The sequence below is a fragment of the Staurois parvus genome, unplaced genomic scaffold, assembly GCF_062004578.1.
Source record: "Staurois parvus isolate SC_StPar_1 unplaced genomic scaffold, SC_StPar_1.0 ptg000496l, whole genome shotgun sequence".
Lineage (NCBI taxonomy): Eukaryota > Metazoa > Chordata > Amphibia > Anura > Ranidae > Staurois > Staurois parvus.
Genome location: NW_028318292.1, coordinates 484,305 through 512,245, shown reverse-complemented (window position 1 = coordinate 512,245; position 27,941 = coordinate 484,305). Strand labels below are relative to the sequence as shown.

Sequence of the window (27,941 nt, the reverse complement as noted above, 5' to 3'; positions counted from 1 at the left end):
GAGACACCACCCTGCTTAAAGTGTACCTGTCATGAGAGATATATATGGAGGATACCATAGCTTATTGGCTTCAATACTTTGTAAGTAACTAAACTGGAAGTACGTAGCCAGTGAAGGAAAACCTTCTGATTTAAATGCTTCTTTTAGGTTACAGGCTTAAAAGTAGAAGAGAACCTAGAAGAGTAATAGAGTACTTAGAAAGCATGAAAGACAAAGGAATGATTGTCCGTTAGCTAGAATCTGCAGAAGAAGGCAAGCAATGGTGGAGCCAACAGTTTACTTAAAATTGACATGGCTGAATAGGTGGAGCTGATTGTTGAAGGAGGAGACCTGGATAATGTATCTCACCTGGAACAAGAGGTTGGTAAAAACCAAAAGATGTTTGTCATTGAAGAGTTCAGAAATGAGACGAGTCATATCAATTCCTCTTTATTTTTGGGGTCACAGAAGTATCTGCTAGGGTCATTGGGATACTGAATTACAATACATGGGGTGACACATTCAGATACTACAGCAGGACAGACACAAATTACAATTGTCATATCAAGGGTTCAGCTCATTGCACTTACAACTGTAAACTTTAATCTTTTTTAGATTTTTAAATAGAATTTATTTATACATAACTTTCCTCTCCCCCCCTCCCCCGCCCATCTCTAAGCTGCTGCCCACCCGACTCGACCAGACCGATATAAAGGGCCTTGGCTCCACCCAAAGAAGTGGTGGCGTGTCCAATGGAACATTCCACGGCCCTTCAGGTGATACCCGCCCTAAAGTCGTGAAGAGTCGGCCATAATATATTATCCTATCTCTTTATATGAATATATCTTTCTTTTATACACAAAAAAGCATAAAGGTTGGCAGATGGACTTATAAGAACGCTGACAACAGCACACATGGCTATTGGTTGTCATGCTGGATTGTACAGTTGCTTTTTTTTGTGTTTTTTTTTACTTTTTTTTTTTTGTTTGCATCACTTATAATAACACCGTAACATTTACACACTGTACATTTATATACAATGGTGGCCAAAGAAACAGCAGACAGAACCGAATATGCAGACTGCAAAATGCCCCCAGACAAATGAATTGGATCTGTGCGCATCCAAGAGTGGTGTCACCCCCTCCCCTGAACATCCCACTTCTTATCATCCCTCTCCCCCCTAATATCTACGTGGCTTTGTAGCTGGGTGGAGGAAGCCAGCGAAAAAACTGTACAGCCTCCAATGTAACTCCTTATAGCTAGAAATATTTCTCTTCTATATAAGTTATCAGAGAAGAAGAACTGCTTGTGTGGTGTCAATGCATCATCGAAGGAGGAGACCTCTAATGTCACGTCTCCATCACCCCATCTTGACATTAAATTTTCTTCTCTTAGATTTTCATTTGTGTACTGTGTTCCTGATGTACATTTGCAAATTAGTGATATGTGGATATTAATACTAAATAAGACGTTCTGAAGGTTCTCTGTAAAGTTTCCCAATGGATATGAAGGACACAAAAAGATCAATTGGATGAAGCTCCATCTTCAGGGCTGGATAACTGGGCACCTGGTCAGGATACCCACCATGAATACATGGAATACCCATTTATTCTCCAACACTTGATGCCAAGCATATATTCTGAATGTTTTCTGTAAAGTTTCCCACTGGATGTGAAGGACACAACAAGATCAGTTGGATGGAGCTCCATCTTTAGGGCTGGATAACTGGGCACCTGGTCAGGATACCCACCATTAATACATGGAATACCCATTTATTCTCCAACACTTGATGCCAAGCATATATTCTGAACGTTCTCTGTAAAGTTTCCCACTGGATGTGAAGGACACAAGAAGATCAGTTGGATGGAGCTCCATCTTCAGGGTTGGATAATTGGGTACCTGGTCAGGTTACCCACCATGAATACATTGAACACCCATTTATTCTCCAACACTTGACGTCAGGCATACATTTTGAATGTTATCTGTAAAGTTTTCCAATGGATGTGAAGGACACAAGGAGACCATTTGGATGGAGCTCCATCTTCAGGGCTGGTTAACTGGGCACCTAGTCAAGAAAGCCACCATGATTTACATGGAACACCCATTTATTCACCGACACTTGACCCCAAACATTGTGCAGTACCGATTCCTAAAAACGTGTCGTGTCATCAAGAAGCAGGAAGAACTCAAGAATTTTTAACAGAATGTGAATTTCCAAACAGAAGACCTTCTGGCTTGACCTGAACGTTTCCTTTTATCTACTTTCACCTCATCGATTACACCACGTGCACAGACTGTTTGGACAGGGTTACTAAGAGTCCAGGAATATTTGGGGGAAAAATGTAAAATAAAACCTGTCGTACCAAGAATCTGTAATAAACATAAATGAGATGAAACCGTGCAAAGTACAAGAATTGCTAGCCATGCATTATGACGAGAGACGAATCATTGTACAGGCTATATGGCTACTAGCCTTTGGCAAAGTCCTGGGAGAGGTCAAACATGCCACTAACATCATACACACGGGGCATTAATATAAACATATCAATCTCAATAGCACATATTATAAATAAATCCATATACATAACATTGAAATGTCGTAAGATATGAACACGGTTTTACCCTCCCTCCCCCCTCCCCTCCCAAAATTTGTTGCATAGACAATCAGACATGATAATCAGTTGCCGCAACCCAAAATGGATGGAAGCGCCAATGGGCAGGACCAGGAGACGGTCAGCTTAGAGCATGCTCAACAGGACAGAGAATCGCCCAACCAGAAGCAGACACAGGAGCGACTTTTACAATACTGGAGCAATTCGGGGTAATGTGTAAGGTAACATGCGGCAGAAGTACGAGGCTCTTCTGTTCGAAGGCCGTGTCATCTCTTTGAACGTGCCGGCTGGCGATGGCTTAAAACTGGATTTGCACAGTCAATAGAAAAAGGGAGGACGAGGATGACAGGGCCTCATCTCCCCTCGTTAAGTATTTTGTGCTCTTTGACTGCTCTCTATTGCTTCTAGAGATACCTTATGTGCTAATCTGATCACAAAGAGAGATATACAAAAATGAATAAAATAAAAATAATGAGGTGAAGTACGCATGCTGAAGAGCAAAATAAATATGAGGTATATGAGTACGTGAATCTGGAATGGTTAAGGCTGCTCTGAAATGAACATAAGTAGAAATTAAAAGATACAGACATGGGTTTTCGCCATTGCAATGGCTCATTGATGGCTTACTGATCGCTGACAGAAATGTCTGGCCGAGGTGGGGCTCAGCCAGTCCACACACTGCCTCTCAGAGTCCTATGGCCTCGAGTTTCAGAAGGATGAACAGTGCTAGGTCCTCGCTTGTCTGTTTTGCAGACGCCTGGCGCCTTGGATTTGGTTTTTACGGCTCCTGGACAGTGCAGGAGCACAGGATCTTACCAGTGGTCAGAAATGGAATGCTGTAGGAGATGTGGAGCCCTCTTTTCAAAGCTCTTTAGTGGAGATCACGGAAGACATATAAAGACAGACCGGAGAAGTGCCAAGTTTCAGAACTCCGAGTATAAGATCGCACAGAGAACCGGTGGATTCTGCCTCCCGAGGAACAAGAATTACTCCCCAAGTGTCCTGGACCCCCATAGAAGGAACATTTGTTCATATATTTATATATTTCATAATCTCTTATAAAGTCTCTCATGAATCACACGAAGGGCCTCATCCAACACATGAATACTTGTTCAAGGGGTCACCATCGGGGGCATCCATTTTCCTTTAATAGACTGGAGAAGAGAGAAGTTGTCATTCCTTTATAACCACAAAGTGTATATATTAGAGTTCAATTCACAAAGACATCATATCTCCACTTCACCAGAATAAAACAGAAGTCAAAAGATAGCAACATAAACCAGACTTTGACAATGACTAGGAACTCGCTGTCAGAGTCATCTGGGGACCTTCTCTACATGTTGAGTGGTTATCTTATAGATTAGGTGAATAGCTGGCAGCCCTGAGACACTTTTTCCTATGAATTACACATTTAAAATCATGAATTATGTACAGTCATGGTCAAAAATATTGTCACCCACCTCGCATTTCTGTCAGATAATGCACCGCTTCGCACAGAAAATTGTTGCAATTACAAATGTTTTGGCATTCTCATGTTTATTTCTTTTGAAGAAACAAAAAAGCCAAATCTGACACGCAAAACCTCAAAAACTGATTAGACCAAAATATTGGCACCTTCTCGAAATTGTAAGAAACAATTGCAATTCAATTATGTGTGATGCTCCTGTAAATTGTAATTAAACTCACCTGTATCAATTAACAGATCTTAATGTTCCTGTGTCCACTGTGCGCAACATTGTCAAGAAGTCTACAGCCCATGGCACTGTAGCTAATCTCCCTGGACGTGGATGATAGAGAAAAACTGATCAAATATTGCAACAAAGGATTGGTCGATTGGTAGCTAAAGAACCTCGATCAATTTCCAGACAAATTCAAGCTGACCTTCAAGCTGACCATCTGAATGAAAAGGGATGCTATGGTAGGAGACCGACTGTTGACACAGAAACATAAAAAAGATAGATTGGAGTTTGCTAAAACTTACTTGAGGAAGCCAAAATCCTTTTGGGAGAATGTGCTGTGGACAGACAAAACAAAATGGTAGCTTTTTAGTAAAGCCCATCATTCTACTGTTCTCAGAAAAAGCAATGAGGCCTTTAAAGAAAAGAATCCACTCCCTCCAGTCACACATGGTGGGGGGTCACTGATGTTTTGAGGTGGCTTTGCTGCTTCAGGCACTGGATGTCTTGGCTGTGTGCATGGCATTATGAAATCTGAAGACTACCAAAGAATTCTGGGGTGCAATGTCGGGCCCGGAGTCGGAAAGTTGGGTCTCCATCAGAGGTCATGGGTCTTCCAGCAGGACAATGACTCAAAGCACATGTCAAAAAAACCCCAGAAATGGTTTCAAACAAAGCGCTGGAGAGGACTGAACTGGCCAGCAATGAGTCCAGAACTCCATCCCATAGAGCTCCTGTGGAGAGATCTCAGAACATCAGTTGGGAAAAGGAACCCTTCCAATCTGAGAGACCTGGAGGAGTTGGAGGAAGAAGAGCGCTCCAAAATTCCAGTAGAGAGGTGGAAGAAACTCATTGATGGTTACAGGAAGCCATTGATTTCAGGTATTTTTTCCAAGGGGTGTGCGACCAAATATTACATTGAGCGTGCCAATAATGTTGTCCAGTCCATTTTTGTGGTTTTGCGTGGAATGCATCAGATTTGGCTTTTTGTTTCTCTACTTTTTTTATGTCACCAATACAAACAAAAGAAATAAACATGAGAATGCCGAAACATTTGTCATTGTAGAAATTTTCTGGATGAAGTGGTGCGTTATCTGACAGAAATGCCTGGGGGGACAAGATTTTTGGCCATGACTGTATGTTTTTAATTGGTACATGAATTAATTGTTGTAGGAAGCGCTACACTGACAAATAGTCTATCTTATAGAACAAGATTCTATTATTTCTTCATGCCATTTAATGAATACAGAATATCTGCTTAATACGGCTCTCTGTTTTCGATTAATGATCATGCATTTTACTTTGTCACCAGAGACTTCACTTTCCTCCTCGTCATTTGTCAGTTACCATCATTATAGAGGAATGGAGCTGCAAAGACATAACAACCCTTGAAGGACATATTAGTTCAACTACGGCCCGCGGGACGTATACGGCCCGGCGGACCTTTTAATCCGGCCCGCAGAGCGTGGCAAACATCGGCTGTCAGAATGTATGTAGGCGGGGCAGCGTGAGGAACGTGAGGGGAGCTAGGCTCCTCTCACAGTCCGCCTTGAAGACCGGAACGGCGCGGGAACACGGCGAGAGGAACGCGCGGAGCAAAGGTAAGTGAATTGACACAGGGGGGACTTGGCTTACTACTTGGGGGGGGGATAGTACTGTGGGGGATGAAATACTATATGAGGGATGAATTAATATGGGGGATGAATTAATATGGGGAATGAATTACTATAGGGGGGATGAATTACTATGGGGGATGAATTACTATATGGGGGATGAATTACTATATGGGGGATGAATTACTATGGGGGATGAATTACTATATGGGGGGTGAATAACTATATGGGGGATGAATAACTATATGGGGGATGAATTACTATATGGGGGATGAATTACTATGGGGGATGAATTACTATATGGGGGATGAATTACTATGGGGGATGAATTACTATGGGGGATGAATTACTATATGGGGGATGAATTACTATGGGGGATGAATTACTATATGGGGGATGAATTACTATGGGGGATGAATTACTATATGGGGGATGAATTACTATGGGGGATGAATTACTATATGGGGGATGAATTACTATGGGGGATGAATTACTATATGGGGGATGAATTACTATGGGGGATGAATTACTATATGGGGGATTAATTACTATGCTTACTATGGGGGATTAATTACTATGCTTACTATGGGGGAATATTACTATACTTACTATGGATGACACATACACATCATTCATCTACTCTTGGTCCGGCCCCCGGGTCCAATATATGAACCCATTGCGGCCCTCAAGTCAAAAAGTTTGCCCACCCCTGTATTAGTTCCTGTCTGTTGTTCAGTCTGGGTCAAGACCTAACCAAACCTTCCGTTTACCTTCACCCTCCAAACCTTTCTCAAGCCTTGGCAAGAAGAGTAACTCTTATCCAACCCAAGTCCTATCAGTTAATTATCTCCAGTCTGTTGTCTCTGTATACATTGAGGACAATACTCACTTTTATACCCAGAGTTCAGTGTGGGGGCTTCATATGTCTCCATCGCTGGATCTCCACTATGTTGGTTTAGGAGAGAGAACAATTTAGACATGTCATCAAGGTACGTGATGGTAACAAAAGACACAGTCATAACAGAACTTCTTTCCATTGTGTCTCCATTGTGCAGCGGCAACAGGGCAATGTGCAGGAACCGTTCTCAGAAGAAAGGCAAAGTCAAGACATGCCATACAAAGCCATAAGATGTGCACCGTCCAGCCTCCGCTACCCAGTGAAGAGGACCATCCTTACATCCTCCAGCACATACACATAGCAGCCTTTTCAGTGCCAAAAGCGAGAACCCGTTATCCACCATTTCAAAATCTAGTATTCACCATTTCCCAAACCAGACATCACCATTTTAAAAACCAATATCCACCATCTACTGCAGGGGTGCTCAACCTTTCGAAAAGCGAGGGCCACTTAAGTGGTTTGGTAACTGGTCGCGGGTCACAATAAAATGAAATGGTTCAGAATTTCACATTTCTTCATTTTGAATAGCATAATGAACATTTTCCACCTGCAGTAGCTGAATGACGGTGGGAGGGAGAGGAGGAAAAGCCGGCTTTCAGTAGGTAGAGGAGGAAAATGGAGAGGATCGGTTCCTGTATACAGGGTCGTTTTAATAGCATAATGGGCCCCTGGGCAAAGTAATGCACTGGGGCCCCTACAAGCCTGCCCCAATTTACGCACCTACTTTAAATAATTAATGTATAAATAGTTGATAGAATGAAACGTATATTTATTAGTACTTTTAATAAAATTGATTTTAAACAAAACAAATGCCATAAATCAAAAACTAATCAACACAAAGGGAGGCAGGAGGGCACAGTACAGGGGGGGTCAGGAGGGCACAGTACAGGAGGAGTCAGGAGGGCACAGTACAGGGGGGGTCAGGAGGGCACAGTACAGGGGGAGTCAGGAGGGCACAGTACAGGGGGGATTCAAGAGGGCACAGTACAGGGGGAGTCAGGAGGGCACAGTACAGGGGGAGTCAGGAGGGCAAAGTACAGGGGGGAGTCAGGAGGGCACCGTACAGGGGGAATCAGGAGAGCACAGTACAGGGGGGAGTCAGGAGGGCACAGTACAGGGGGGAGTCAGGAGGGCACAGTACAGGGGGGAGTCAGGAGGGCACAGTACAGGGGGAGTCAGGAGGGCACAATACAGGGATCAGGAGGGCACAGTACAGGGGGAGTCAGGAGGGCACAATACAGGGATCAGGAGGGCACACTACAGGTTCTGGGATGCAGTTGACGAGCATGACATAATGCAAGATTATTATGGGCCCCCCGGGCACCTGGGCAGTGTGCCCATACATTAGGACAGCCCTGCCTTAATATGCTACCCTTGCAGCCTTCCTATCCAAGTGTAAAACAGAATGTGACAGGGAGGCTGCACGGGCCCCCCGCATGGGGCAAGGTCACCACTGCGATCCCTGACACTACACCAGTGGTTGGGGGTGTGGTAAAACCACAACTCAACTATGAGGTTTTAACGCCCCCCCCCAAACCGCAAATGTAAAGAAGCCCTTACTGTCCTGAGCCCCCTATAAGGCTGATTTCACACTGATACGCTGCAGTTTGCCATAGACTTCTACTATATCTTGCAGGTGTGGTGCACCAGAACTCCTACAGTTTTAGTTTGAGGGCCACATCAGAGGGCTTGGAGGTTGAGCACCCCTAATCTACTGTATATGCCATTCAGGACTCCCACATTTACATTGTTACAAACAGAGAGTGCTGTTATACAGACACCCAGACCTCCTACTCTTCATAGAAGGAAAGAGCTTACAATTAACTATGAAACTGTAACTCACCTTACAGAGCTCTTTTACCAAAATGATGAAAACTTCTTGCCGAACGCAGACACAGCTGTGAAATAAAGCACAAAAGCATGTCAATGTCACAAAAGAATAATGGTTTGTGTTACATATTTACATGCTAAGCAATACTGACATACATCATATCCTTTGTTGTGTCAGAGGCTTGGCCTGAGCTGAGAATATGTGTTCTGCGATGGATGTTATACGTCTGGACCAGAATCATGTTCCTATTCCCTCTTGTCAATGATGCAAGCCCATGTGGCTGGCTAACTGAGGTGAGGCCATTGACAGGGGTAGGAGGGAATGAGGGGGAGCTCGCTTCAAGTAAAACTGGTTGTGATACCCATTGGCCAATCAACCTTGGGGGAAAGGGTGGGGTATTCCTTTCCAAGCCCATAGGACGGTTCTGTGGTCCAAAGTGAATAGGGTTAAATGGGCCATGAATGGTTCTGATGGCTGGGTCAAGGATAGGATTTTCAACACCAGCTCATCGGTCCAATCGCAACAATACCAATCATCGCTTGGCTGTCGCGATCAGGCTCCCTTCCTAGCTCACAGGACGGTTCTGTGTTCCAAAGTGAATAGGGTTAAATGGGCCATGTATGGTTCTGATGGCTGGGTCAAGGATAGGATTTTCAACACCAGCTCATCGGTCCGATCGCAACAATAGCAATCATCGCTTGGCTGTCGCGATCAGGCTCCCTTCCTAGCTCACAGGACGGTTCTGTGGTCCAGAGTGAATAGGGTTAAATGGGCCATGTATGTTTCTGATGGCTGGGTCAAGGATATGATTTTAAACACCAGCACATCAATCCGATCGCAACAAGAATAATCACCGCTTGGCTGTCGCAATCAGGCTCCCTTTCCAGCCCACAAGACGGTTCTGTGTTCCAAAGTGAATAGGGTTAAATGGGCCATGAATGGTTCTGATGGACGGGTCAATGATAGGATTTTCAACACCAGCCCATCTGTCTGATCACAACAATACCAATCATCACTTGTCTGTCGCGATCAGGCTCCCTTCCAAGCCCACAGGACGGTTCTGTGGTCCAAAGTGAATAGGGTTAAATGGGCCATGAATGGTTCTGATGGCTGGGTCAAGGATAGGATTTTCAACATCAGCTCATCGGTCCGATCGCAACAATACCAATCATCGCTTGGCTGTCGCGATCAGGCTCCCTTCCTAGCTCACAGGGCGGTTCTGTGGTCCAGAGTGAATAGGGTTAAATGGGCCATGAATGGTTCTGATGGCTGGGTCAAAGATAGGATTTTTAACACCAGATCATTGGCTCGATCAAAACAATACCAATCATCGCTTGGCTGTTGCGATCAGGCTTCCTTCCCAGCCTACAGGACGGTTCTGTGTTCCAAAGTGAATTGGAATAAATGGGCCATGAATGGTCCTGATGGCTAGGTCAAGGATAGGATTGGCTGCCACAATCAGGCCCCACACAACCGTTTTGTGGGTTTCTCTCGGATTCTATATATACTACACAAACCATTTTATATGTACACGGACCCCAAAATGTGTCCGATCAGAAGGAATTATTTTCATCTCTCTAATATTTTAGTTTTTATGAGAGATAGAATAGATTCCTCTGATCTTTGATATACATCAATGGTCGTAGACATTTGGAAGCCTCCAGAGTGCACAGGCTTCATCCCCTGCCGGGCCTGAAGACAAACTGACTAGATCTTTCCTTTGAGGCTTCAGGAGGTGATAATTCTACATCTACAAGGATAGGGGAATTTTATTGGCACCCAGATGTCACTTCTGGTCTAAAGGCTTGCTCCTTTTCATACTTTAATTGAGGAACATATACGGGTTGGACAAAAGTATGGAAGCACCAGGTAAAAGAATGAAATCGTTACCCAATGTGGTGTTGGACCACCTTTGGCACCCAATACGGCCTGAATTCTCCTGGGAATTGACAAATATAAGTCTTGGATGGTGGATAATGGAATCTGATACCATACTTCATGCAAAAATCGCAGAGATGCCGGAGGTGGAAAACGAGCCTTGTTCTCCAAAATTGACCATAATGGCTTTATGATGTTGGGGACCGGTGACTGCGGTGCCCAAGGAGGGTCTGTATGATTATCAAACTTCGATTTGACAGCACCAGCTGTGTGAACTGGAGCGGTATCATCTTGGTAAATGGCGCTGTCTTCGGGAAACAATGTCTGCACCATGGGGTACACATGGTCGGCCAAAATGTGTACATAGTCACTGGCAGTGATTGTACCTTTCAAGGTGATGATGGGGCCTACAGAATACCAAGATATGGCCGCCCAAACCATGATTGCACCACCACCTTGCTATACCGTTGGCACAAGACAGTCCTGGCGGTAACACAAAATAAATAAGCACAGCGCTAAAAGTAATGAGTATTATAAATATCTGTCCATAAATATATAAATAAAATTAATACGTAATACGTAATGTATATACGTATTAAATGAATCAGTAGAGGTCCCCTTTAGGAGTTGGATATGATCCTGGTCAAGGATAATTCTCCCTCTAGGCAAGGTGGTGCTGTCAGGAGCTCACAGAAGGTAAAGGATCCAGCTGGCCAGAGGTCCCTTTAAGGGATGGATGGGTGTAGATGCCTGCTTACAGGAACCCCCCTCTCTGGATACTGCAGATAGCTGGGTCAGGTGGGCTCTACAAATAAATTGCTCCTTCTCCTTTGTCTTCAGAAAAGTCCTGAATCTTTCATCTGTTGGATCATTTTGTAATAGACTGTAAGAGCCGGACTCCAGCGGGAGGCCATCAGCGAGAAACAAGCAGCCTCACCTCTTCTCCTCACAACACCAAGGCCGACCTCTGACACAGGCACGCTTCTACACTTCAAAGCGGGCCTCCTTCCCCGCCCACGATTGGCTACTAGCAGGGGTGGACTGACAACTCATGGGGTCCCCGGGCAATAGGGGATTATGGGGCCCCCGTGTCCTCGCCCACACCCAAAAAAGACAATGAAAGGTACCAGGGGCATCTCATGGGGCCCCCCTACTGACCCTGGGCCCTCAGGCAGTGCCCAAGTGGCTAAATGGTCAGTCCGCCCCTGGTTACTAGCAATGTCAAGCTTGACCTTGCTGCTGGGGGTCAATTGTTGTTTGGATGGAACTAATGTTGAGTGGGGGGTCTACTGTTGCCGGGGGATCTATTGTTGCTGGAGGGGTCTCTTGTTGCTGATGGGCCTGTTGTTGCTGGGCAGGGTCTTATGTTGCTGGGGGGGTCAATTGTTGTTCAAATTAAACTACTTTTGAGGGAGCGGTCTACTGTTGATGGGGATCTATTGTTGCTGGAGGGTTTTATTGTTGATGATGGAACTATAGCTGCTGGGCAGGGTCCTATGTTGTTGAGGGGGGGTCAATTTTTGTTCGGATGGAACTACTGTTAGGGGGGGTCTACTGTTGCTGGGGATCTATTGTTGCTGGAGGGGTCTGTTGTTGCTGGCTGCATTGGATCTATTTTGCCGCTTTTCATGTTATAATGAACACATTCTTTAGCACCACAGAATGATATTTGGCTCTGTATCCTCTGAAAGGGGCAGTACTGGGAGGCAGGTAGGGGGTAGAACCAATGGACAGTACTCGGAGATGGGTAGGGGGGTGGACACAAGGGGGGGATTCGGAAGGGGGGGACCTACACCTTGGTTGCAGGTATTTACGCTTGTTGAATGTAATCAGCAAGTAAAGGATCAAATGATGTCTTCTATACCTGCCTGGAGTTCAGCCCACGTACTACCTCCAGGCCACACTGATGGGCCCCCCTTGAGCTTTACCTTCAGTAAGTTTGCCTGCTTGTTCAGCTGCACCTCCAGGAAGAATTTTGGAGAACATGCTCTCCCCTTCGGGTCCAGGATGTCCCGGTGCCGTTCCTCCAGGCGTTGCCATCGGCTTCTGACCAATTTTGATACCTGTGAAAAAAAAAAAAAGTCAGAGAGGTCAGAGAGTGCAGAAGGCTGATGAGGTTGAGCAGCACCTCCCATAAGCACCCCGTCCACTCTCCTCTATCTGATCATCTGCGGGGGGTTGTAGGAGGTGGTCACACTTTTCATGGAAAACTCCCTCACAATCCCAGAGCCATGAGCTTACCTGCAGCTGGCCCTGGTGCTGGAGCCTGCGGTCCCCTTACTGGCTGAGGAGTCGGTTTTGCAGCAGTCTTGGAACTGTCCACTGGCTCGACTTTCGGCTGGAATTGGAGAGAAGAAAAAATCTGTATAACATGCTTTCCTCGGGTTTCTCTTGGATCTTTCGCATACAGAAACTGACGAGATTCGCGGAGGGTGTCACAGGGCGAATATGCTACGTTGTGCCCCCCCCCTCCAAGATGTGCGAGCACTATGTGTCAGCAAAAATCCCCCCCAAAAAAATGTGAGCACTAATATGCATGCCTAGCCCCTAAGCATATATTCCCCCTCCTCCCAGTATAAACCCAGCCCCCTTCTGAAATCCCCCCTCCCAGCACAAATCCCTGCCCTACCCCATCCCCCCAGCTTAAATTCTTTCACTCCTCATATGCCCCTTCACAAACCCCCCCCCTAAAAAAAATCCCCCTCCTCCTATTTGTGAGCACTGTGTGTCAGCAAAAATCCCACCCCCCTCAAAAAAAAATTGAGCACTAGTAAGCATAAATCCCCCCCCCCAGTACAAATCCAGCCCCCTGCTGAAATCTCCCCTCCCTGCACAAATCTTCACAACACCCCCCCCCCCCCCCGTAAAAAAAAAATTCCCCCTCCTACCACAAGTCCTCTGCCCCTTAAACTTTCCATCCGAGCACAAATTATCTCCCACTCCCACACCAAATCCCCCCTCAAAACTCAAATTCCCCTCCCCTAATCCCCCATCCTAGCACAAATCCCCCCCCCCCCCCAAAAAAAATATTTTCCCCTTCTAGCATAAATCCCCCCCAGCACCATATTACCTTTTCTAGCACAACCCCCCTAAATCCCCCCTTCTAGCACAAATCCTCTTCCCACCCCAACACAAATCCCCCCCCCCCCCCCAAGTCACCACACCCCAAATGTCCCCTCCTTGAACAATTCTTACCCCCTGCAGCTCCCCAAATTCCCCCTTCCAATACAAGTCCCCTCCTCCCTGAATCCAGTGAAGGGAACTCTTAAGCAACATTTTTGACAATTTCATGCTCCCAACGTTGTGGGAAGAGTTTGGGGATGGCCCCTCCCTGTTCTAACATGACTGCCCACCAGTGCACCAAGCAAGGTCCACAAAGACATGGAGGAGCCAGTTTGAGGTGGAGGAACTTGACTGTCCTGCACAGAGTCCTGACCTCAACCCCATAGAACACCTTTGGGATGAATTAGAGTGGAGACTGCGAGCCAGGCCTCCTCCCCTGACATCAGTGCCTGACCTGACAAATGTGCTTCTGGAAGAATGGTCCAACCTTCCCATAGACACCCTCCTAAACCTTGTGGACGGCCTTCCCAGAAGAGTTGAAGCTGTTATAGCTGCAAAGGGCGGGGCCAACTCAATATTGAACCCTACGGACTAAGACTGGGGGGCCATTAAAGGTCATGTGTGTGGAAAGGGCGGGGCCAACTCAATATTGAACCCTACGGAGTAAGACTGGGGGCCATTAAAGGTCATGTGCGTAGAAAGGCTGGTGGACCATTACTTGGGACAGTATAGTGTATATCAAGCATGCTATCCCATGGGACATGAGTAGGGGCGGACTGACCATTTGAAACTCGGGCACTGCATGAGGGCCCAGGGTCAGCATGGGGCCCTATGAGATGCCCCTGGACAGGAGCCCCATGATCCCCTATTGCCCGGGGGCCCCATGAGTTGTCAGTTCGCCCCTGGACATGAGTGGCTTTTATAAAGACCAAACTTGATGTCCTTCAGTTAAAGCTGGCTTCCTCCCCTGCAGTAAACGTCTAGGCTTTTGTACATTAGCACTGATATTAATTGTTTAGTGACATTTACAAGTGATATTTGCACTGAAAGTTGTTTTACTTACTGGCACAGTCGATGGAGCACTGGACTGCAAGGTCTGTTGAGTCTGTTTTACTGGTTGTTGTGGCGGCGGCTGCTGCTGTTGCTGCTGTTGCTGCTGTTGTTGCTGCTGCTGCTGCTGTTGTGTTCTCGAGGTTGTCTGACCTTGACTTCCTTGTGGCGGCTGCTGCTGCTGCAGATGCTGCTGCTGCTGATGCTGCTGCTGCTGCTGCTGCTGCTGCTGCTGCTGTTGTTGTCGAGAAGCTGGCAGTCCTTGGCCTGCAGATTGCTGCTGTTGCTGCGGTTGTTGCTGTTGTCCCTGTCCTCTTGTTGGTTGAGACAAACCCTGCTGATGCTGAGTCTGAGGATGAGTCTGGTGGGAAGACGGTTGGTGAGATGTTTGATGTGAGCCTGGCTGATGAGAAGATGGATGAGAAGATTGTTGTGATGGTCCCATCTGCTGCTGTTGCCTTGAACCTTGTTGCTGAGGCTGCTGCTGTCTTGCTTGCTGTGCCTGGCCTGATTGGGACTGTTTAGTTTGCTGTGGAATCTGATGGTGGGAATCTGCTTTTTGTTGCTGAGACATCTGGGCCTGTCGTTGGGACTTCTGTGATTCTGAACTATGGTGATAACTGGATGATTGCCTCGACTGCTGTGAATACTCAGAACCTGGTGGATATCCACCCTGTGACCTTGCATCTGATGGCTGTGATTTTTTCATAGACGATGATGGTTGGGAATGTGATCGAGATTCATGACGCACTTGGTCCCTGGGATGTTGCTTAGAAGATCGCCTTGGCTGATCGTCTATATGACGGGAAGAGGAATGTCTTCCAGAATCTCCGTGATGTCTATGATCTTTAGAAGATGAATGGCGAGGCTGAGAATAGTCATCATGTTGCCACATATCCTCATCTGGAGGCTCATCGTAATCATGATAAGTGTGTTTAACTGGAATCTTTTTCTGAACCGAAGTGTGGCTGCCATGATACCTTGACCGCTCTGAACGAGCTTCTCTTGGTTTATCAAACCAGTCTGTTTCCTCCTGACCCAAATGATAGGCTTTGGAAACCAAAAACAAATCACGATCAGCTGTTGTGGCCAATGGTGAAGCGTAGATAGACTGAAGCCATGCAACAAATGGACAGGAAGCAGCTGATAACATGCAAAAGTGGTGGAAAAACACCAAAGAAACCATCAACTGACTGACAAAATAAAATATCGGGACGCACCATAATCAACGACATGAAACAGAAAAACACAAATGAAACTGCTGAACAGCACCATGCTGACACAAAAAATAGGATGAATAAGAAAGGCACATCATGCAAATTCAGGAAGAAGGCATATCATTCTATGAACTGCACGGGACAAAAATATGAGGCGCTCGACTCCAGCATGCTGAGATCTCACCATTTATAGTGTTTACCTTCACTGTCTGACACAACACAGTGTGAATCGTCCATCATGTAATTTTCTTCTGGCTTGTATATATGGTTTCTTGGCACTTCCTTTACATGTTCTTGTACATCAGGCAGTGAGTGACTGGAGCAGAACTGGGGACAACTATCCACTGTGGACTGGGACATTCCACCACTTGAACGAGACCCAGACTTTCCTAGTGGGCTGACAGGACTTTCTTCTTCTGAAGCCTGCGATCGCATTGGAGCTCGCCCCCGACTTTGACTCATAGTGAGTGTAGAAGGTTTGGAGCTTGACTTATGATACCTGTCCGATGAGTCCCTTTCGTAGGATTTGCTCCTACTGCTTCCTGAATCACGACTTGACTTTTCCAGACCATAACTGGATGCTGACCTTGAACGGCTTCCGGAACTGTAAATTCTATCGTCTTCTTCTACCATGTCTCTACCGGACATTCCATAATATTTTTGCTGCTCGTACACATTTTTCTTTAGGCCGTATGTTATCTCATCCTGAAGTTTTTTTGCTCTTGAGGACACACTACTACTACTGCTCATTGATGTTGTCACTGGATAGGAAGCTGCCAGGTCAGATTCGACGTCTTTAGCTTCCTCAATTGGAGAAAATTTAGAAATTTTTTGTTCCATTCCCTGTTTTCTGTGCTTGCTGCGCTTGGATGACACAACAGCTGGAGCCAAATTCTTGGAAGGGTGTTTTGGCATTCCCATGCTAGAACCATGTTTATCTAACCGTGACGGGTGTCGAGGATCATTATCTACATAGTAGTAAGAGCCACCAACAGAATCACGACCGTTACCATCACTGGTACGTTGATAGCTGTTTCTTCCACGATAATCTGAACCGTGGTGGTCATATACATCATCTTCCGACTCTTCCTCTGCTCTAGAATAACAACATGGCTTGTTTAAACTATCGCTTTCCATATGACCGTTTCTCTCCTTGATATGACGGCCATTGTTATTCTGTTGAAGAGACTGAGAAGGAGGTTCGATTTTTTGGCATTCTGATACTGGTGGGTTCTCTTTAGTCAGTTCACTTATATCGTCAATCATCACATAGTTACGAGGGATATTTTGTTCCAGATTTGTGTAAAGGGAGTCTGATGTGTAACTATTTGAGGGGCTTTCTGCTCCGTTACCTCTGTCAGTCTGCCTTGGGTCTCCTGCCTTGTACTGGTCAAAAGTGCTGGCTGCAGTTGTGCTACTGAAGGCTGTGTCTGGAGTTGCCGAGGATATGACCACAGTAGGATTTGCTATCACTTCATAATTTGTAGGAACTTTGTGTTCTAGATCAGCCAGCGATGTCTGCCTTGGCTTCTGGTGGGTGCTAAGTGTGTCTGTATGTGATGGAAAACCTGAGTTCAAAGAAGTTTGTAATGGAGTTTGATTTGCATAGGTAGTGTGGGCTTGATAATTAGGATTTGGTGGTCGGAAACCTGTATGATTTTGCAGGCCTAAATCTGTCTGATAGTTTGTTGTTGGGGCAATGTTGTGAGTCTGATATGTTTGTGTAGGATAATTTGATATTTGAGCCTGAAAGCTATTTTGAGATGGACCATTGGTAGATACAGGATATTGGGACTGCTCAAATCTGGTTTGTTGGAGAGAAGTAGTAACTGGGGTAACTGTTTGGCCGGTTGTGTACTGGTAAGTGTTAGAGATGTAAGAAGAAGTTGAAGTTTGAAACTGCTGTGCACTCTGTAACTCTGAATATTGAGGGGCAGGACCTGGCCTGTTCAATAGGTTGCTGCTGTCATAACCAGAAATCCGCATATTGTTGAGTTCACTGTCTGACATGTAATCCCTATTTTCACCCATAGATCTGATGTAAGAGACATCTCTTCTACCACCCGTATCTTTCACCAGAGACTCCTTCCTCTGAGTGATACCAAGCTCGAGATATTTGAGTTTAGCATCAATCTCCTTCTCTTCTTCTTCCAGTTCTGCTTGCTGCTTGCGAAGTTTTGTTGATTCTTGCTCTACAATCTTCAGGTCATGGTCAAGAGTTTTCATAAAACCAACTTTTGGCAGCTGAATTGCTTGCCCTGCTGTCATCTTCTGTGTGAGAATCGGCATGTACATTTGGGTGTGCGCCTGACTTGTGGTGAGAGGAAGATGACCTTCATCGGGAGGTGGACTGGGTAGAGTCCGCTTCACTTTGCGTGTCAATGTATTTGGCTGGAAAGCTGAAATCTACAATGAATAAAATACATGTGTAGACTGCCATGGTATATACAATTAACAATAAGCTAAGTATTGTCCAATAATAAATAATTAGATGACTCTAATACCTATATTAATAATAATATTGTATACAGACAACTAACAATGAACTGAAAACTGCCAACAAATCTATGTAACTGAGGAATCTATGTACTGAAGGAAAACCAAATGGTGTCATCTGTAGACAATATATTATACATTGGTGTTCTAGCCCAGGGGTCTCCAAACTTTCTCAACAAAAGTGCCACTTTACTGTCCTTCAGATTTTAGAGAGGCAGTTCCCCATCTTTGTATCAGTGGGAGGAATTGTGCTCCATCATTGATGTCAATGGCAGAAAAAGTGCCTCATCATTGGTATCAGTGGAATGAATAGTGTCCCATCATTGGTGTCAGTGGGAGGAATCGTGCCCCATCATTGGTGTCAGTACGAGGAATAGTGCCCCATCATTGGTGTCAGTGGGAGGAATAGTGTCCCATCATTGGTAGCAGTGGGATGAATAGTGTCCCATCATTGGTATCAGTGGGAGGAATAGTGCCCCATCATTGGTATCAGTGGGATGAATAGTGTCCCATCATTGGTATTAGTGGGAGGAATAGTGCCCCATCATTGGTGTCAGTGGAAGGAATAGTGCCCCATCATTGGTGTCAGTGGGAGGAATAGTGCCCCATCATTGGTATCAGTGGGAGGAATAGTGCCCCATCATTGGCATAAGTGGAGGGAATTGTGCCCCATCATTGGTATCAGTGGGAGGAATAGTGCCCCATTGTTGGAGTTAGTGGGAGAAATAATGCTCCATAATTGATGTCAGTGGGAGGAATAGTGCCCCATCATTGGTGTCAGTGGGAGGAATAGTGCCCCATCCTTGGTGTCAATGGGAGGAATAGTGCCCCATTATTGGTATCAGTGGGAGGAATACTGCTCCATAGTTGGTGTCTATGGGAGAAATAGTGTCCCATCATTGGTGTCAGTGGGAGGAATAGTGCCCCATCATTGGTATAAGTGGGGGGAATAGTGCCCCATCATTAGTATCAGTGGGATGAATAGTGCCCCATTGTTGGTGTCAGTGGGAGGAATAATGCTCCATAAATGGTGTCAATGGGAGGAATAGTGTCCCATCATTGGTAACAGTGAGAGGAATAGTGCCCAAGCATTGGTGTCAATGGGAGAAACAGTGCCTCATCATTGGTATTAGTGGAAGGAATGGTGCCCAATAATTGGTATCAGTGGAAGGAACAGTTCTCCATTGTTGGTGTCAGTGGAAGGAATATTTCCCCATTATTGGTTTCTAGAGGAGAAATTATTCCCCATTGTTGGTGTCAGTGGAAGGAATATTTCCCCATTATTGGTTTCTAGAGGAGAAATTATTCCCCATTGTTGGTGTCAGTGGGAAGAATAATGCCCCAAAGGCTGGATAAAGGCAATCAAATGGCCGCATCCGGCCCCTGGGCTGCAGTTTGGAGACCACTGTTCTAGCCTATTAGGACTAGGATGGGCCCATCCCCATCAAGAAAAACATTCTGAACAATACAGAAAGACACAATTCGGTTGTATAACTGATGAAGTGAGTCAGACTGGGAAGACCAATGGCCTTCTTATTAAAAATGGAATACTTTCCACTCCACCTTGATGGATTATTTCTATTTGGTCTATTTTAACTTTGTTCATCTGAATATAAACTTGGCCTGTCTTATTTCCAGTGCCTCAAAATACTAAACTTCTTTTAGAAAATATTTATGTAAAAATATTGTGGCTTCTGCTGCCTGGTGGGTCCTTGAGGTGTATCCTGAAATCAAGGTTATAAATCCACTCTGGCTGTATTGGCACTGATGAATCTCTGGCAAAAAATAAATAAATAATTAAATGTGTACCCTTGCAAGCGTAAAAAACTGGCTCTCATATTCTATCATTATAGGTAGATGAACAAATGCACACACCACCCGTCTCTTAAGGAGACTCTGGTAGAGTACAATCGAACATTTGTACACGTACTTAGAGAATGCATTCAAATCTGCACATAGCATAACAACAAAATGGAAAAAAATGTTTGATGTGTGTGTCTACGGAATGTCAGTGTAATGTTATGCAGGATAGTACAGAATACCTCTTACCTGGGCACCTTGCAGTAAGTGTTGCTGATACATAGAGAATCTGTCCTTGGCAGACTCCTCAGAGGTGGGGCTGATGGGTTTTGGATCTGACAAGGATCTTTGCATGCTTTTGATTGGACGGGGAAGTATCTGCTGCCGTTGGGTGGTTTCAGCTGTGAAATGTTTCTGCGGGGTGACGTGAGCTTTGTTGAGTCTCTCAGTAGAAGCAAATGTAGATTCCAGAAGTCTGTGAGGTGAGAGTGGAGATACTGGTGAATAAAGAACTTGGGGGGACTTGGGAGGTTGTCTATGAACTAGCTGAGAGAGAGTGTCTGAGGGAAGGTGGGACTGATAACCAATCTCCAGGGGATCAGGTTTCTTCTTTTCAAACTTTGCTGCTCCTTGTTGTCTTGCCAAATTAGCATCTAAAGGCCCAGATGTTCCAGTCTGGATATGGGAGGAATAAGGCAAAATTGTTGTAGGAACACTCAGCTGTGGTACCACAATGCCATGGGATTGAGTCTCTGGTTCTGTTTGGCAGGCCAGGCTCTCACCTCGATGTGTCTTCTCTGGAGCAGATATATATTTTACAATCTCCACTTTGGGATCTGGAGTAGTGATATGTATGGATGGGGAGACTCTCTGAAGCTGGTCTGGCTCTGTTTGCACTGAACAATCAGTGATGGTCTGGATGGCAATGCTAGACATTCCTTTGGAATCATGCTTGCTGTCTGAGCTGGAATCGGAATGCCGTGAAAACCTGGACCTACGTCTTCGGACTGGCTGCTCCCATTCTGCATTGTCTTCGTCATCTGTTTGAACGCTGCAATCGGTGCTCCTTTTTGTCCTGCGGCGTCGTGACATGTAAAACCTCTCTTCTCCATCTTCATCATCAGTCTGGACGCTGCTGTCCGTTATCTTCTTAACGATGTACGGTTCATGACCATCATCGGTGTTGTAAGCATCCCTTAGCCTTGGCATTGAGTTTCTCTTCTTAATGGTTCTGTTTACTTCCCACTGCTCTTCTGTTTGAAGAGACATCTCTGAAGCAGAGTTAGTTAGTGGCCTCTGTGGTCCAGGGTATCGTGGCTGTCCTTGCACATCTGGCACAGTAGGTGCCACAGCAATAAAGGGAGGGTTTATTTGCGGCCAATATTGCCCACTTTGGGCTAGGGTTCTTTGCATTTCAATTGCAATCTCAGCTGCTGTCTGGGCTGGCAACCTTGCTGGCTGCTCATTGGCTGGAGGAGGTGCAGCCTTTTGTCTCTTCTGTTCCTCCAGTTGGTGCTGAAGTTGATGCTGCAGCTGCTGAATCTGTTCAAGCTGCAATCTTTGTTGGGCCAGCTGCTCCCGCTGTAAGGCAAACTGCGCTTGGCGTTCTTCCTGCTGCTGTTGCAGAACTTGATGCTTGATGGATTGCAACTCTTGCAGCTCCCTCTGAACGAGCATCTGTTCCTTTTCTCTGTGTCGTTGTAGTTCTAAGCGTTCCCTTTCCAACTCTTCATGTAACCGCATTTGTCTCAGAGCCTCTATTTCCACTCTTTCTCTTTCAATCTGAAGAAGATGTTCTTGCTGTTTCCTCTGTCGCTCCTCTTCTTTCTCTTTTTCGTCTTTTTCATTTGTGACTTTTTGAGCTGATCTGGTTATCTGGCTTTCTGGAACTGGCCTTTGGCTGGCGGGCTGCTGTCCAGCATCTTTAGCATTCACTTGCGTTGCAGAGGTGGCCCCAGGATGCTCCTCAGAGGTTGCTGCCGTTGTAGGTTCTGCATGTACAGTTGAGGCAACAACAGTGGTTGTAGGTGTTGTTGAAACAGGAAGAGATGACACTGTACTTGTGGTAACTGTACATGTAGTAGTTGTTGTTGGAAAAGTGCTAGCGGGTTTTCCCAAGTAAACAGGAGCCTCGATTACTGACGCTGTAGAAGCAGGAGGAAATCTACTTACTCCAGGGTAGCGATACACCGGTTGTGATCCTAGTGCCATCCGTGGAGCAACAAGTGGCACTCTAGTCAAGCTTGCCAGTGGTACAGCTGTGATGTTCCCTGGGCCATATGGTCTGTACAAACCTCTTATCATTGGTCGAAGTACAGAGCCTGGCTGTGTGGTGATTGGAAGGGTGGAGGCAATGGGTGTATTTATTGTTGAGTAAATCATGCCATCGGCAGCTCTGACAGTGGCGGGAGATGGGTACATCTGTCTAATAGCTGCAGACCGGGCACCAGCAACATTATACTGTCCTAAACCTCCAAAGCCTTGACGTGTTTCTGGGAAATGGGGACCATACATTATGTTTTGCCTAATGGGTGTAATTCCTTGCTGACCGGGTGCCATGTTTGCTCCAGGCCCTGTCCCTATTGTGGTAGGACCATACTGCAGAATATCTGCACTGTTTGCATGTCGACCCCCATACTGATCCATAGAGTTTAAGGCTGCACACATCCTGCTGATTTCTCTAGCTGTTGTGGCACTATACTGAGCAAGGCTAGACTCTTGAAAGTTAGACAGGTCTCTAGAGGAATATCTGTAGTCAGAATATATATTAGACATTGAATTGTACCGTCTCATAGGTAACGAGTTATTAAATAAATCGGTGGGCTGACGTAAGTCTGTAAAGGACCCATACTGCATTCCCTGGCTTAGGTAGTTCCCATCAGAGAAGTTCATGCTGTAGGAGCTTTTCATGGTAGTTAGGTCCATCGCACTCTCTCCACCGCCAGCATGGTAGGGATGATATAAACCGATATCTGAAAGATTGGTCTCTGACATGGAGGAGTACAGCCTTCCAGGAGGACCATAAGGATAAAATTTTTGCTCTTCATATAAATTCTGAGTGGGTACAACAGGTGCTGGTTGTACTGGTGGCATTGGTTTGGACTCCCTATAATGATAATTATCTGCAAGCTCTTGTTCTCTCTGCCCATAGTACTGACCCCCAGGCCTGACTGCTTGAGCTGGTTCTGCACTTTTTTCTGCTACCTTAGGGTTATATGCACCTGCACAACTTCCACCAAAGGGGAACTTGTAGACCACATCACAGCACACCACCTGGTTCTCGGGTTTTATGTTTGTTAGGTCCAAAGCATTTGATGGCTGTTCTTCTTTCACAAGTTTTGTAACTGTGTTAGATGCCATCTCATCAAGCTGTACCATCATGGTGTGAGGCTGGGCTCCAGCAATGTTCACCGGTGGATGTTGTACTTTAGGCTCTGGAACACCCTTATACGCTTCAGGAAAACCCATGGCCTGCTCCTGATGAAACTGTCTGGGCATGGCACTGATGTTAGCAATGTTCTGAACATTACCAGTCTGTGATACAATATCTCGTTTAACCGCTGATGTTACCTGACTTGGAAGATTGTATCTGGCAAATATGTCCTTCTGCATAGCGCTAATATCTTCTGGCTTTCCAATGGGTGCCGCAGTGCCAGCACTAATAACTCCTGCCCTCATACCAGGTTGTGCTGCTTGTTCCATCTGCCTGACTTGTGTCAAGCACACTGCGCTTCCAGTGCCCTGACCGAAGTCCACCCTATTCTGAAAAGGATCCCCATACACTACAGGCTGCTTTGGCTGTGATACAATCATGGACGTTGCAACAGTTATGCTGACAGTTGTGGCTGTGCCGATAACAGCATGTGGCTGCTCTTGGGCATTTAAATTCACAATTAGCGGCTGCACAGCTGTAGTCTGCCGTGTGGGAGATTGGTCCATCGATAGAGAGTATCGTCTTGATTCTGTAGCCAAAGATGTGAGATCCATGCCTTGGTCAGTCATAATGACTGGTGCGGATTTAATTGCAGTCCGTAAATCAACAGCACTGCTACTAGGCTTTGGCCCAGGCTCAACCCTAGATGTTCCAGGTACAGAGGAAATTCTACACAGTGAGATATTTTCAGGTGGCAAAGAACCCCAGTTATAAGTGTTGGATGAGCTATCTACCATTGCTGTCTGCTGTCCTTTAGCAACTGTATGCATTGCCATAGTGGGAGCTCTTTCTATAACTGTGTGTCCCTTACTGTAGCTAGGCTGTATTTGCTCTTGCTGGGTTTGTGAACCACTAGCTGATGTCTGGCTATAGCTGTGAATGGTTTGCTGGCGGTTTAATCTAGTAGGAGATGTGACTGGTGAGGTAGAGGAGCTAACACTCTTAGGCCTAGTTTGGCTGGATGAATCTGATGCTAGTGTAATAACCATAAATGGAGAATCTTGGGAAGATTGCTGCCTAGACAGACGAGGTGACCTAGTGCGCTCGGGTGTCTGTGTACCTTGCGCTACCATAGGGGAAGAGCCACCAGATGAGGGCCCACTTATATCAGTCCTGTGGATGGTTTGAGTCTGGGATGAAAATTCCGCAGTACTTTTGCTTCCCGTTGACATACTTATTCTTGGAGATGAATGAGTTGGACTTTGTGTGGGAGAGGTAGGGGAAAGTGGGGGACTAGTACTCTTAAAAAAAGAAATAACTTTTGATGTCAGTGACACATTTGTGCCCACATTCTGTGCTTTATCTCTTGATGATATGTTAACATCTGCAGCCATTCTGTTTCTATATTGTTCTTCATTGATGCTATAGTCAGGAGTTGCTCTGGTATGTGAGTAGCTTCTGTGAGAAGGAGAAGTAGACGAGACATCAGTACTTGCAGTAGACGTAGTAGCTGTGGACACTTTGCTGTACTGGTGGGTTGATGTCATTGTCTTTGAGGTGGGTACGGTAGAGGAACTGTGGAGTTTCGTCTGGTCATGTCCATCTTTGGAGAAGTGCTGTGTAACACGTACATCAGGTATGACTCTTCCTGAGCTGGTTTCAGAAGATGAAAAGGACACTGGTGCAGACAGCTGAGTCGGACTTGTTCCAGGAGTAAGAGGACCGCTCACTTGCTTCATCATTTCATTATATGCATTTTCAGCATTTAAAAATTGCTTTTCAGTGTAGGCATCTGTCTTCTTATCATCTTGTAACGAGAAGTCAATCGATGACGACTGATGCATTCTTGAGATATTTTGAGACGTCTGTAAAATTTCATCATACACTGTTCCAGAGGTTGACATGTCAAGATGGTAGTCATTTTGCGTAGAACCAATTCTACTACTGTCATAGCCATAATCATCGATATACTGGTACTCAAAGTTGTTCTGGCTCTCTGTGCCCACATAACCAACCTGCTGGTAACTGTTTCCATACATCACATTTTGTTGCGGTTGCTGCTGTTTCTGAAACATTTCGGCTTTTCTCATCATCTCCTCATAGACCTCTTCTGCACTCTTCAGTGGCTTGTTACCAGAGCCAGCAGATGTCTTTTCTGTTGGAGAGTACAGAGACATAAATGTAGGCAAATTGTATTCACTCCCTGACTTGTACAGCTTTGAAGCCATGATCTCGAATCCCTCTGCCTCTGAGTCAATAGATGGTGAATATTCTGAACAAGAAGACCTATGCAGCTCTTCCATTTCTGCTGCCTGTCTCATTTCTTCAGTAGGCGAGGCATCTTCAATTGGAGACAGATTGCTAGGCGGTGTTTTTGATCGTTCTCTTCTTCTTTGTGCTCTTAGTTCTTCCTTGTCTCTTTTGGTCTTGCGTGCAGTGCTTCGAATTCTTTGTTGTTCTACTTCTCTCATTTTTTCCTGTTCTCGAAGAAGCTCTTCCTCTTCTCGCAGTTCTTCTTCTTCTGAGGAGTCCTCAATTGTAGGTAGTAAGGGACCATGTGAGCGATGTCGAGCTTTCCTTTGCTGCTTTACCTCCTCCAGTCTCTGTCTTCGACTAGGGCTGCTGTCACTATCTTCTTCAAGGGATGATAAGGATGTGGGTGATGTACCACTGGTGTAACTTGGAGTTGTTGCAGGTAATGTGGATGAGTACTCTCCCCTAGACCTTTCCTCGGGGGATCCAGTCAGACTTTCCATCTCCAATTCAGGTTCCCTGTCTAAACTAATGTCTGTCTCATGGTCAAGTTCAATGTCTCGATTGTAGTTGTTTGTGCTGTTCAATTCAATAGTCTTAAACCGTCGGAGTCCCCCTTGAGATGCAGTCATATCTTCATCTTCCACCTCTATACCTTTTCCATTCTCGTCATATAAGTTAGATGAATTGTAGGCAAGGGATCTCTTTGAGGTACTTTTGGATTTTTCTGAGTCTGCTTTGTGTCCATTTTTACCACTGCTGTACTTGACATGGTTATATTGTTCGTCATCATCTTCAAGATTGTCTTCTTCTGCACTCATTTCTAAGAGCTGTCTCCTCATAAACTCTTCATCGGTGAAGTTTCCTTGAGGCTGCCTTGTTGGTAAAGGTGAGAAGCCTTCACTACTGTCTTCGACATAATCATGACGAAGTTTGCTGCCAAATTCATCAGACGACTCCATGCGCTCTCTTTGGTCTCGCTGGTTTTCCCATTCAAGAGAGTCTTCATCTTCTTCCAAGATATCTTCCAGTTCCTCATCAGAGTCAAATGCTTCGGGTGTAATGGTTAGTGATTTGGGTCTCTGCTTTTGTTTTTGATCTTCCCGTAAGCTATGGAACAGCTTCCCATTGTCGCTTTTTGATTCCAGCAGGGGCCGCATAGAGCTTTCCAGCTTGGTTAATTCAGATGGGCTTGGTGGGCTACGCTGAGAGATGCCAGTTGTGTTCAGTTTTTCTTCCTCTTGTTGTAGGAGTCCTGCAATCTCACTTTGAGAGCTGGAGATTCCATCGGAAGAATATCCGGTGTCACTAAGACTTTGAGGGCTGCGGGATAAGTCATGGGAATAAGGCTTGCTGATATCCTGTAGAAAAAAACAACAACAAAAAAAGACTGGTTTATGCTAGAAATCACAGTATCAATTTTTATACGGTGAGTACATTGATCCACAAATCAGGATAATCCAACAGGCTGATAAATCTGACATTTTTTGGTGAACGGATTTCTTTGATGAAGACCAGATTTTTTTTTCCTCTCCACTAACAACCACACAATTCGTCAGTCCTGATTGCCAGGATTCCCACATTGAGTGATTCCCCTCAGGTCTGACAAATCCACTTAAACAAGATATTAAAGAAATCGCAAGCTGCCAGACATTATTATACTGTATGTGTCCAATTAGGAGATCAATTGACTCATCTTTACTGGTGAATAAATATAATTGGTTATCCCGAAGGATAGAAGAAGCAGCAGGACCTTTACTGAGAAAATGAAACACAAATTTTCTTTAGAGGATATAATTTTATGTTATAGGCCAGGGGTGTCCAAACTATGGCCCTCCAGGTGTTGAGGAACTGCAAGTCCCATGAGGCCTTGCAAGACTCTGACATCCACAGGCAAGACACCCAGAGGCAGAGGAATGATGGGACTTGTAGTACTTCAACAGCTGGAGGGCCATAGTTAGGACACCCTTGCTATAGGCTCAGCTCCACCCCAGGTTTGGGCCTAGTGAGGGAGGGTTAGAGACCCTACTGGCTTTTTAATTGCTCAAAGACAGACGCCCACAATATATTCCTAGGATGTATGTCGCAACCCAACAGCAAACCACCATAGCAAATGTATGAAAAACATATGGAAAAAAGGAGGACCCAACTGTAGCAAACACTACTGCTTTATTGCATTCTGTAACCCTTTCTCTGCCAGGT

At 45.4% G+C, this 27,941-nt stretch overlaps 1 protein-coding gene across 1 annotated transcript in view; it reads right to left on the bottom strand.

Annotated features, from left to right (window-relative positions):
- Positions 1-413: 413 nt before the first annotated feature.
- Positions 414-27,941, bottom strand: part of BSN (bassoon presynaptic cytomatrix protein) — a 181,976-nt gene continuing 154,448 nt past the window's right edge. Inside the window, exons 5-12 of the mRNA XM_089689755.1 lie at positions 20,363-27,100; positions 16,018-18,223; positions 14,614-15,650; positions 12,729-12,825; positions 12,416-12,550; positions 8,622-8,676; positions 6,770-6,825; positions 414-3,745 (exon numbers count right to left, since the gene is read on the bottom strand). Of these exons, the coding sequence (XP_089545881.1) occupies positions 8,636-8,676; positions 12,416-12,550; positions 12,729-12,825; positions 14,614-15,650; positions 16,018-18,223; positions 20,363-27,100 (10,254 nt within the window). The 3' untranslated portion in view covers positions 414-3,745; positions 6,770-6,825; positions 8,622-8,635. The remainder of the gene's footprint in view (positions 3,746-6,769; positions 6,826-8,621; positions 8,677-12,415; positions 12,551-12,728; positions 12,826-14,613; positions 15,651-16,017; positions 18,224-20,362; positions 27,101-27,941) is intronic.